The sequence below is a fragment of the Venturia canescens genome, chromosome 7 (genome assembly GCF_019457755.1).
Source record: "Venturia canescens isolate UGA chromosome 7, ASM1945775v1, whole genome shotgun sequence".
Taxonomy (NCBI): domain Eukaryota; kingdom Metazoa; phylum Arthropoda; class Insecta; order Hymenoptera; family Ichneumonidae; genus Venturia; species Venturia canescens.
In genome coordinates, this window is record NC_057427.1 from 16,295,348 (window position 1) to 16,307,695 (window position 12,348).

Consider the following 12,348-nt stretch of genomic DNA (forward strand, 5'->3'; position numbering starts at 1 on the left):
AACGACATTGATTTATTACTATATATTGTGACGTTGTGGCAGAGCCGCAACGCCCCGCGTCGTGGTGGAATCCACCACACCGCTCACTCACTTTTGAAGCGTCAAAAATCGCTATATTTTTCTGGCATTTTCAACTAATTGCGCATCACACCATTTTCTTATGTTATTTCAATTATTCATTTCTCTGTATCGCCATTATTATTAGCCATAAGTTCGTCGGCCGTCTTGGCACTCGCTCGCAATTGTCTACTCGTGAAATTCACCGACTACGATCCCCCATTCCCCCTGAACGAGAGTCCCCGTCAAACCCTGCCCCGAGCAATTCCCTCCCACTTGTAAAAAGCCCTTCCCCGAATCCCGAGAGGCTGAACCATCGGATAAAGGCTAGTAGAACCGAGTCATGGGACCGATCAATATCATCGAACGTCATCTCGAGAAGGAATTGTCTCCAACTCGAGAAAATCATCGTACGAGTTCGCTGGCGTCGAGGTTCCGAGCAATAGCCGAGTTAACTCCGGCCGGTACGCATCAGCCCCGCTGTTATCACGAATTAGTGAACCGAAAATTCGCGCCCAAGGCCGAGCTTCGTCCAGGCGGCGCCATCGATCGAGCCGGTTAATAACAGCGCCGCGCCGTCAAGCAATCAATCGCCAATCGATAGCCCTCGTCGTTAGCCCTTTTCCTTCCTCATCCTCCCTCGTCCCCGAGTCGCTACTCCTGCGCGAGATAGAAAAGTCCGATTGGATGATCATCAGCGCGCGCAAGGATCAATAATCAATAATTTATGCGCAACGAGTCACGACGTTTATCCATCACGACTCCGGCGTGCGTACCACGGCCCAGTTCCCAGTACTTTCAATCTGACTTGTAGTTTTGTTTCGTTCGACCCCAGTTATTTTGTCCCAACGACCACCGGCTTGATCCTTGGAGACCATAGCGGCAATCTTGAGCCCGAAAAATCGTACGACGCATAATCTCAGCGCCAAGTAAGTCGTTTTCACTCTCTTGACTCTGCGACGAAGACACGTGGTTGTTTCGCCATCTTCGTCGTAGATCGCGTCTCGATTTCGCCGGTCACGTTTTCATGGTCGAATTTTCCCCGAGCCCTTCTGGCTCGTGATCGATTCTCCCTTGGTTGTGATTTATCTTGGAGATTATTCTTTTTGCGTTAAATGCGAGTGAGTGCTATGGTGCTAGTATTAAGCCCCTTTTTCGCGTGATCTACCCCCCCCCCCCCCCGCTCCTAGCCCACCGGCTTTGTTGTGGAGTCGCGCATCGTATTTCGCCGAATCATTATTGTAATTGTTTCTTTTTACCGTTTGCAACCTCACGGGTATATGTAAGACGCCTGAGCGACAGGTGCCCATCGACCCGAAGATATTGAGTCTCAAAAGCATTGAGCCATTTTCCACCGTTTTCTTTTTCTTTCTCCGAGCTAGCCCCGTTCTGTACATTTCCCCCCGCATTAGCCGTAGTAGTTGAGTCCTCTGCTGTTAACATTCGAGATCCGAAGAGATCGACCTGATTTATTTTTGTTACTTTTTTGTAAAAACTAACTGGCGCCCAAATTGGTGAAATAAAGCCTATTTTTGTTTGCTATCATTTTTTTCTACTAAATACTGGTTCCTTATTTATTTCATTTTTATTCCCCTTTTATTTTTAACCATTTCAGCCAGCAGTGACGAAAAACCCCGTCACAATATATAGCCGTACCAAACGACAATGCGACGCGTAGTGGCCGTTCCTCGAACCCGGGTTGCCCGACATTTTTACGGACGTTTTTCTAACAGGCGCCCAATATGGAGATTGCACTCCTTACCTATAGTCTCCTTGAACCTCATTCTGATTTTCGTCCTGATTACTCTCCAATAAATGTCCAGACGTTGATCTGTCTGACGGCGACCGCGACCGAGAAAATGAGTTGCTGACCCGTCTTTTTGACGATTCTTTTCTCGAAAATCGAATTTGTTCTCGAGATCGAGAATGATGAGACGTATGTCTCGAACGGGATTGAGATCTGTCACTTGCACTTGAGTTAAAACTCGATCTTGAACTACGATGAGGTGATAAACGTCGTTGAAAATCTCGATTCTTCGATGACCTCGATGACGAATATCCCGGCGATCGTTTCCCTGTAAAGGAAACCTCTTTCTCAGGTCTCATTGAATTTAGGTCAAACCTTGAGGGTCAAACCCTTTTACCAATTATGTGGTATTTTCTTTCGTCAAACGAAAGACTGTGATCTGGTAAACTCCAGAAACACAATTTACCGTGATCAAATCGCTAAACCAACAGATCTCGAATTTCCCAATTCGTGGATATTTCTCTCGATCTGCGTGCAAACAAACAAAAACGAACAGTAAGGTTCTCTGTCTTACTTACGATGAATTTCTCTCCTCTCCTCTAATTCTTCCTGCAACTTTTGAATTTTTCGTCGGAGTCTCTTATTATCCTTTCCTTTATCTACTGATGATGTCCTTTTCCTTTTTCTATGACTCATAATGTATTATTAATGAATTATTTATTCTATTCAATGTGATGACACTGGCACAAAACGAAAGAATGAAGAGAATCGCAAGCGAGTAAACAGTGCTTAGCAACGCAGCGAAGATCAAATTTTTTTTTTGAGCTTTAAAATTTGTGGTGACACTGGGGGAAAGCGGGGGTACTACAGTTTTGATCTCGAGGAAGAGGCGCGAAATACAATTGCATCTACAGACGCGGCAACATCTAGACGTCAAGCATTAAAAAAATAATCTTTTGAAGACGAAGACAAGTCGCGCCGCATATCTGTATGTTTATCTATATTTAATTGTACATATAAGTGTATATATATTGTAACGTAACGCTCTTGCCGACCCGGCCTGAACGCCGCCACGCGTCGGTTCGAGCTACCTTAATTTTAAAAGGAGCAGGTATGAACGAGACGAGAGACAAGAATTGTGTTGATAAGATAACAAATTGAATTTATTAAACAATACTATTAGGTTTTTACAAAATGATACGCGTTTTTAATTTTTATCTTTGTCTGTCCGCGTTGTTTAACCAAGTCAGGCGAGAGAAGACTCGAAAGACCCGGAAAAACGGAGCGTTTTTCTGTATGAAATTTCGATTGAATTTTCAAATTTTGTTTTTGTTTTTGTTTATACAATAAAGAACGTTTTATGGTTTATCGTGCCCCTGCTTATTCTATTGCCTCTCCTTTCCGCTTGCATGAGATTTTTCAGACAAAAAACAAACAAAAAATAATGAAATTCGCAACACTAAAAATTGACAACCGATATCCTGTAATCCTATCCGATTGAGCCTGAGTCCTTACGCTTGCTGATAATTCAAGAGTGTTGAACGCTTTTGTTTTTACAATTCCTTATGTTTCTTGATCGCTTTTGACGCTATACAAACTCTAGTCTTACCGCTGCCTCTTGAATTAACGTTTTTGCTTGCTTGTTGATTGTTTTTACTCGTTATAATTGATTATAATTGGCTCGGATAATTTATTTTGACTTTGGAGTCGTACAATGGACTATGGATTCTTAAATTATTGAATTCTAATGCTAATCAATTCGTTCGACCCAACCAAATCGGATAAATTATGAAACAATTTTGAATTTAATAATAATTAATCAGAAAATCATTTATTTACCGCCTCTATTCTCAATAAACCCAAAAAAAATGCTAGGTGGAAAGTTTGTGCTTGACCACGGGCCTCAAACGTCGCCGAATGGCGCCAATGCTCAAAAACACAAGACAGGTTAGGATGTGAACCCCAGATCACGGGCTCGATACGTCGCCGAGTCTCGCCAATGTCCTGAGCATTCACTAGGTTAGGTAATTTTGCCCACGGACCACGGGATCGATACGTCACCGAGTCTCACCAATGCCCCGTGCAGCAAAATTCGGAAATTATAGGTTATGTAGAATGGACCCTGGACTACGGGATCGATACGTCACCGAGTCTCACCAATACCCCAGGCATCCAAAGGAATAATAGGAAAAAGGATTTTAGGTTATATCAGAATAGAGTGTATTTTTCTATTTGAGTCTGCTAGTTCTTCTAGGAGATCCGAGTTGGTTCTAGAGGTAGGGTGAACTGCCTCCCGAATGAGCTGTGCACCCACTCTTATACCCCGTTCCCCACTCTTAATTCTCTCAAACGCCGAATTTCTCTATTTCGGACGCGTTCTGCGCATTCCCCTGTAACGGGCTTCACCATTGGCTCGCTGCCCTAATTCGCGCCTTGTTATTGGCCGATCGCTATTTTGCCCGATGCGCCGAATTCCGCTTTGATTAATTTTCAGCTCAGCATGATTTAAAAATAATGAAATTACAATGTCAATTGTTGTTGCTTAATTATTTGAATGATTTGGCTTCATTGTTTCATTTAATATCTTTTAATTTAATTTAATTTGAAAAATCACAAAAAGTCACGTTCGGGTTCCTATAGCCCATGAACGCTTAGCCCCGCGCATGCGCTGTGATCAAGCATCTCGCTCTATTTGAAATAACACAAATTTTCTACAAGCTTTAATCTTTTCTCTATTTTTCTTGATAGCGGCTATTTTTCCCGACATTTTGAGCCTAATTACGCTCATATTGATAAATAAAAAGTTTAAAAACAATTAGAATAAAGAAATTATGATTTAGTTTGATTTCTTGTCAAGTGGCGCTGTTCGGAGCGTTGCCCGCCGGCTCGCTCGGGCCTTTGTACCAGTCGCCAACATGGCCGCCGGTTGGGACGCACGCCCGTCATCGCGCCGCGATGTTTTTCGCACGCGTAGTATTAGATAGTTAGAGCGGGCTCGGGCCGCTACGCGAGTGTTACGTCTCAATATTTATCTATATTTATATACATATAAATTAATTCATTTTTTAGTTTTATTCAATACGAAGCCAAAAAATACTTCTAGGATTAAAGTAAAAAATTGATGACATGATTTAATTTAGTAACCACCTTGTAAAACGTACTAGTTTGGAAATTCTTAAAAAAAATCTAATATATATCAAACTTCAAATTTAAAAGTTTTTCATTCAATCACATGGAAAAATTCTTACAGCAACGATGTTAGTTCATGCGCATTTTTAATTGTTAATTCACGCTCTGCTTCTGCCCATTTCGAGCAACTTTCTTTGGCAATCGCTTCCACAGTTTTTCCAACTTCTCTTTCGTGGCGTTTGAACAATTTTGAATTTATGACAGGCGAGTCGATGCATGCGAGGAACTTGTTTAGGTGAGAGTACCCCATTCCGGCATGTAATACTCCTGTAAGTAAACAAACGATTAGCATTGAAGAAAAATAGAAAATAAATATTTCATTGCAGTTATAAAGAAAAGAATACGTACCAAGAGCAGCTTCCGTATTTATATTGAAAATTTCCTTGCCAGCATTTGACACATGCTTGGCATTTGTCTCGACTACGTTCATCGTCGTACATTTTTTACATTTTATTTTGAATGCCGAAGCTAGACCGATCCGACGCTCATCTTGAATATCGCATAAGGATAGAACTTCTTGACATTTAGAGCATACCAAATTTTTGCTCAGTGTTTGAACGTCAATAATCCGTTTCCCGTGAAATTTTTTGAGGTTAGGACCGTCACCGTCTGTGTTTCCGACTGAGTTTTCACCAGTTTTTGTCTTTTTTTCCCCGATTCCACTTGGCTCATTCGCTGATTAAATACAGCCTCCGTAACTCGTTTCCTTTTCCACGTAAATATTTTTACACCGTTTTTATCTATTGTAATTTTTCTGTTTACACTCATGATTCCTCGTTGAGAGACAACGTTGAATGGATATGAGAAAGAAGTGTACACGAGTACACGCACAGCACACATCTTTAAAGTGCATGCAACGTTGCCAAACTGTAAACGGGCCTAACTTTTGAAAGGTACAGGTCATAACTTTTGGGTAAAAAATGACGGTACGGCCTCAACTTCCTTAAAGTGCGAGAAAGGACATCCTAAATCGTCACATGATTGTCGGAAAAATTTCGATCGAAGCTCGAAAGCTATGGAGCCTGATATGGCGGTAGAGCTCGTTGCCATAAATCACCTTTTGGAAGAAGAAAATGTCTATATTTCAGTTCTCATCGGTGATGGTCTATTACGGCTATACGTCAAGAAGTGACATACACGATTGAAAAATGGTCCGATATCAATCACACAAAAAAAAAACCTAAGTAACAATCTGTACGCGATTTCTCTACCTAAACGACTGATTGACTACTTTACTAGAGCCTTTACCTATGGTCTGCAACAAAACAAGGATAAAGTAAAGGAAACAAAAGTTGCGTTACTAAACATTGTCAATCATGCGTACGGTGATCACAAACTATGCGGCGATTGGTGTCGGTCTCAGAACATGGAGGAAAACGAAACTCTTTACGTCCACAATGGATTACCAAATAGGGAGCCACTTACCGATCCGAATCTACGTGCTAAATTGACACCTATATTCGAAAAGTATGCAAAAGAATGCAAATAAATTAGCACCTGGTGGTTCTTCCCAACCGAACGAGTCGTTTAACAGCATCGTGGCCAGCAAACACCCTAAAAAAGAATTCTATGGTGCCTCAGAGTCAATGCCATTCAGAGTAGCTGCTGCGGTCTGCCAAGAAAACTACGGCACATCATATATCCTCAAAGTATATGAAAAACTTTGCCTATCGCCTGGGAAAAATACTGAACCGTTTCGGCACGTCAAGGATGCAGAAAGGGCGAAAAACGCTATTAAAAGACGCAGCATTGCTTTCAAGCAACAGCGACTTTTTAGCAAGAAAAAGAGGTCGGCTCAAAATGTTAGCGCTAAAAAACAAGAGGGAATCACATACAAATCGGAATATGCAATGTCAGCAGGAACACAGTTTTTCTTCGACCAGCTAGTTCAATCGCACCGTAAGTTAAATTGCAGTGTTTTGATATTTATTATTGTTATTGCGTTTGTTATCGCAAATGTATATGATTATCACTTCAGAAAAAAACGTTGCTGATAATGATGACGATGATGATTCAACGTTGATTTTATTCGATCTCGAAACTAGTGATCTGAGCAGAAATACGGCAGAAATATGTCAGGTAATCACTCTAAATTATTAATGACGTATAGTGGTGACTATATAGAGTACAAGTTGTATAAATCGTTTGCAGATTGCAGCACGTCATGATGAAAATGAGTTCAACGTGTATATGGTTCCAAAAAGTATAGCTCCCGAAGCAACAAATGTTACAGGGTTGCATGTTGAAAACAACGATCTGTTCTTACACAATGTGTTACTGCCTACTCTACCACCTCGAGTTGCATTCGACAAATTCATGAGTTTTTTGCGCTCTGTTCAAAATAGAGTTATTTTAGTTGCTCACAATGGACTGAAGTACATAAAAACAATATCTCCTCATAAACATTCATTGAGTATATATTTTGAAACATTTCCATCACTTCTCATAGGTTTGATGCTCCCATTATTCTGCGATATCTCCAGAAATACGGGTTTCTTGAAGAATTCGAAAGGATTACTCGTGGTTTCTCAGATACTTTGCCCATTTTTAGAAATGAGCTGAAGGATCGAGCTAACCAGAAAAAGAGTTTTTCTCTGACGTCTTTAGCAAACGACTATCTTGGAGGAACAGCAGCTGATGGAGCTCATAATGCTTTGACTGATATCAATATATTAAAAAAATTAATTGAAACATTAAAAATCCCAGAAGAACATTTCCGAAAATCATCTCTCTCTGTACGGAAATTTATTTGGCAACAACAACTGACAGCTCATCGAACTAATCTGAAAGCTTCTTTGAAGGGCCTTGCACCTGAAATTTCGAAGGGGATGTTTTCAAAAATGGCTCAAGTGGGCATAAGTTTAGATTTATTAAAAAAAACCTATACTGATGGTGGTCAGGATGCCATACGAATTTTATTGACAGAGGATGTATCCGGAAAACCTCGAGTGACCAAAAACGCTTCGATAATTGCAAAAGTTGTAAAAAAAATGGAAAACAACGAATAAAAATAATTCAACTTCTGCAACAATACAATTTATTCAAAAATTATTTGCATGATCTTTTCCTACTTCCTTTCCAACTGCATTTGTTATAATTTTACACGGACTAGTTTAACAGTTTTTTTCACTCCATTGAAACAATCACAGGCACGTAAAAGAACTTTCAATCACTGAATATATTAATAAATTATTTACAAACACTTTTTCGTTTGTAGATAAACTGGTATTAAATGGTTACGATCTTAGTTAAACTGTTCATTCGCATGCCCGTGATCGCACATTTGACCAGCAAAGCCTATCGTAGGTTATGTTACGGCTTTTGAGAGTATGCAGCGTTGCCAGCTCACTCTAAGAATTTTTCAGCGCGGACCGATCGAACGGCTCAACGAGGTTATTTCGTTTTCTGCAACTTCAACTAAAAAAAACGAAAAAACTAATTCGATAACCCGTTTTTTTTATGCTACGAAATTAATTCCTGATTATTCGTTTATAACTGGGGATCAAAACTTTATGGCTATCTAATATCTAAATGCATGAAATATACGATCGAAATAAGATCCGAAGGGTGACGTCATCAGACAACGGGTTAAAGTAACGTATTTTGGAATTTAATTTCTTGCTTTGATTGTCGATAAGCTGCTCCAAATTTTTTCCAGATGAAAATCGAGAGTTCAATCCACAATATATTTAAAATTTAATATTGTGTCTAATAATTGACCTTCTGCTACGACCTCCTTTTAACAAGCAGTCACAAAAATGATATTGCTATACACGGCGTTTAGCACCCTCGCTATACGCTCAGGCGCTAACTTCACGCCGTGCAATAATAGGCAGTTTAAGAGTATGGATCAGTTGACTAACCTCACTTGGAATTTTTGAAATTGAAATTCTCTAATACGGTTTGACCGATTAAAAAAAAGCTCTGTCAGCCTACGCGGAACGATGGCAAAAATCGACTGACAGAGCCTTTTTTTAATCTGTCAAACTGTGTTAAAGAATTTCGATTTCGAAATTTGCAGCTATCTCTCTCGCACTCACGGTTGCGATGGGGGGGGATTGAAATTCCGAACTGTGAGAAGTCAGAAGGCTCAAAAGTCCGAAAATCTCGCTAGTGCGATATATCTATATATTTCGAGCCCCAGCTAGATTTTCGGAATTTTGAGCCTTTTGATTTCTCGCAGTTCGGAATTTCAATCCCGCCCCCGTTGCGATATACCGACTGATGCATCCTCTTAAGTCACACATATCGTAATGTACTATTACCAACCGTGTGAACGATAATTGATAATATCTCAAGCAGTTTGTATTTCCAAATATAATTTTGTACCTCAGATAAAAATAGATCGTAAAAATATCGCGTATCCAGTTGAGCTCGAAAAACACATGTAAAGACTTGGTTTCTTCACGGGACCACAAGTATAGAGAAACTGAAATCGGAAGAATAATCCCGATAATGATAGAAAAAATGGAAAAAATACGTGTATTCTATGAGTTATATATGAGTAGATCCATTGAATTTCGCCCAATTTCTCGGAAGGGGTCTTTCGATTTTGCTCAAACTTGGGTACTTTAAAGTACCTTAAAAACTATCCCCAAATATCAAATTTCAAGGCTCTAAGTGCTCAAGGTCACGAGAATGAGCTTTATAAATATCAAAAAATGACCATTTTTTGCCTCTTTTTAAGATGATAGTTCAGAAAAACTTTACGTTCAAGTCAAATAATACTGGGTCCATTTCCTTTAGTATACCATCTAGATTATAGAAAAACGGGGTCCAGTCGTCCAGATCAAGAGGCCTTTCATTGTGATCACGTTAAATGAATAAATAAATCGAATACATATTTACCATACAAACAGCAGTACATTTTTTGAAAAATAGAATCATATGCTATACAAAGCCTTTCCATATGAATTTTCGTATTTAAAAATATAATTAAAAAAATATATATATTTTCAGTTCATTCAAAAAAACTTTTTCCAATTGTGTTGAGCCAGCTTTCAATTTTTATGAATTTCATTTTTGAACTTGGTTTAATACTTTTTTTTTCATCATGTGAAACTTAATCATTTTTCAATCGTGTATAATACAGTTCGAATTGAGCTTATATGAAATATTAAAAGGTGCGTTAATATCTCCTTATTTCTTGGTATGGTAAACAATAACGGTGCAAGGATGAAGTCGTAAGACCACTCAAGGGCTATGAACAGTGTGAAAGTTGGAAGTTAGATGGATTTAAACAAAACCTTGTACACTTCTTTTACACACTCAGAAGTACTGGAAAAATTTTGCTTTTAATTAGTTCCATGGTATTTTTTTGTACAATGGTGTGTTGAAAATAGCACTCCTGGAATCGGTGTTGACAACAACTCTCAAAAATGGAACTTCTCAGGACGAAAAACCAAAAAGATTCTTAAAATATATGAGGTATTCTAGTCCAAGTGTGTAAACCCGTGAACCTGACCCTTTCGGATTTCTTTGATTTTTTTTACATGCTCACATTGAGTCTTAAAAACATCCTCATCGTAGTTTTAAAGTGTTCCGAACCTCCCTCATTTCTGAACAAAAAATTTTTCGAAAAAAAGTCATGTTTTACAAATCTGAAAAAGTTCTAAGAACACCGTGATATTATATAAAAAATTTTAAGCCATCACCCGTAGTGGGCAGATTATTTTTTCGGTGTTTTACGAGGTGTTAACGTTCTCGAAATTGCAGAAATTTTCCACATAGTTCACCCTCAGCCGATACTGAAATATTTTGGTACTCAATTTAATTTCGTTGATGATTTTTGAATAATTTAATACGAATTATAAACCTTAAAATGAGCATAATGGATACGTGATGCCTGAATAATGTTCCACAACATAATACAAAGTCTGGAGTTCTTAATGTTTTTTTCAGAACAGGTATAAAAAATTCTATTTGTAGTATAATTAATTATAATTATTAAGTCAGATTAATTTACAAGAAATAGGTTTTTATCGCAGTTTGGGTGTGCGTGAAGGAAGCCATGTTATTTGAAGTTTGTTACTTCAAGAATGTTTTAAACCTGACATCACAAGCATGAATGCTGTAAAAACTAGAGACAAGAACATTTATGTTTTTTGAGCAGTCACCTGTAAAATCATAGAAATCAATGGTTGTAAGACTTTTCATTCAAGAAAGAAAACGTTTTCAAATATATACAAAAGTTGCCAAGTACATCAGATTACGAACATGATTATGATTCCATTTTTCAAAAAACGTACTGCTGTTTATATGTTAAATATATGTTCGATTCTATACAACTGTACTGAAAACTTCGTAAAACAGCCTTAAAAAAAATTAGAAACACTGCAACATACATTTTTCAATATCAAAGCACTTGGAGTTGTGTGATCTTCGGCAGGCTGTAAAGAGTGATAAAAGTTCGGGCCAAGAAATTCCTCGAAGCGGGTCTTTCGAGATATAAAGAACTACTCTCACCTAAATTTTTGTGAACATTGGAGTTGATAGAAATCCGTTGTGCATGGTCGAAGTTAGCGATTTTTCGTAAAATTTCGAAAAAGACCAACTTTGGAATGATATTTCTCTAGGCTTCTTCACGTAATCCAAATTTTCAGTATGACTCGCTTGAAAGGTATAAAAAATGAAAAAAATGAGCCGTATTAGAAGTCAATTAAGAAAGAAAGAAGCCTGTAGCATCAATTTGAAAATGGTCATTTTATTGAAATTTTTAATTCATTTAACGTGATCACAATGAAAGGCCTCTTGATCTGGACGACTGGACCCCGTTTTTCTATAATCTAGATGGTATACTAAAGGAAATGGAACCAGTATTATTTGACTTGAACGTAAAGTTTTTGTGAACCATCATCTTAAAAAGATGCAAAAAATGGTCATTTTTTGATATTTATAAGGCTCGTTCTCGTCACCTTGAGCACTTAGAGATTTGAAATTTGATATTTGGGGATAGTTTTTAAGGTACTTCGAAGTATCTAAGTTTGAGAAAAATCGAAAGACCCCTTTCGAGAAATTGGGCGAAATCCAATGGATCTACTCATATACATCGATCGAAATAATTACTGGCCAGTGATTGATCGAAGTGTCAAAATAACGGTGAGAATAAGGTATTCAGATAAATGAAATTAATTCACGAGAAACAATAAAAGTATTTAAAAACTTTGCATGAGAGGACATTTCACGTGAAAAATAAAACGAAAATGTTACTCGGTTGTCGCAAAAAATTCCACATTTTACATCATGTCGAATTAATGGTGAATTCTTGTTTAACGAGTATCAAAGTACCGATCAAAAACGAAAGATTATAAAACAAACTAGCTTATTTTGGTACATAGAGGCATTTTGTGGTTGTA

The 12,348-nt window shown here is 38.2% G+C and overlaps 1 protein-coding gene across 1 annotated transcript; it reads left to right on the forward strand.

The window, feature by feature from the left end:
- The first annotated feature begins 6,462 nt into the window (after window positions 1-6,462).
- Window positions 6,463-8,001, forward strand: LOC122413202 (uncharacterized). Its single transcript, XM_043423373.1, has 4 exons — window positions 6,463-6,892; window positions 6,972-7,072; window positions 7,145-7,368; window positions 7,443-8,001. The coding sequence occupies exons 1-4, from the start codon at window positions 6,463-6,465 to the stop codon at window positions 7,999-8,001; spliced, it is 1,314 nt and encodes a 437-aa protein (XP_043279308.1).
- The last annotated feature ends 4,347 nt before the right edge of the window (window positions 8,002-12,348 follow it).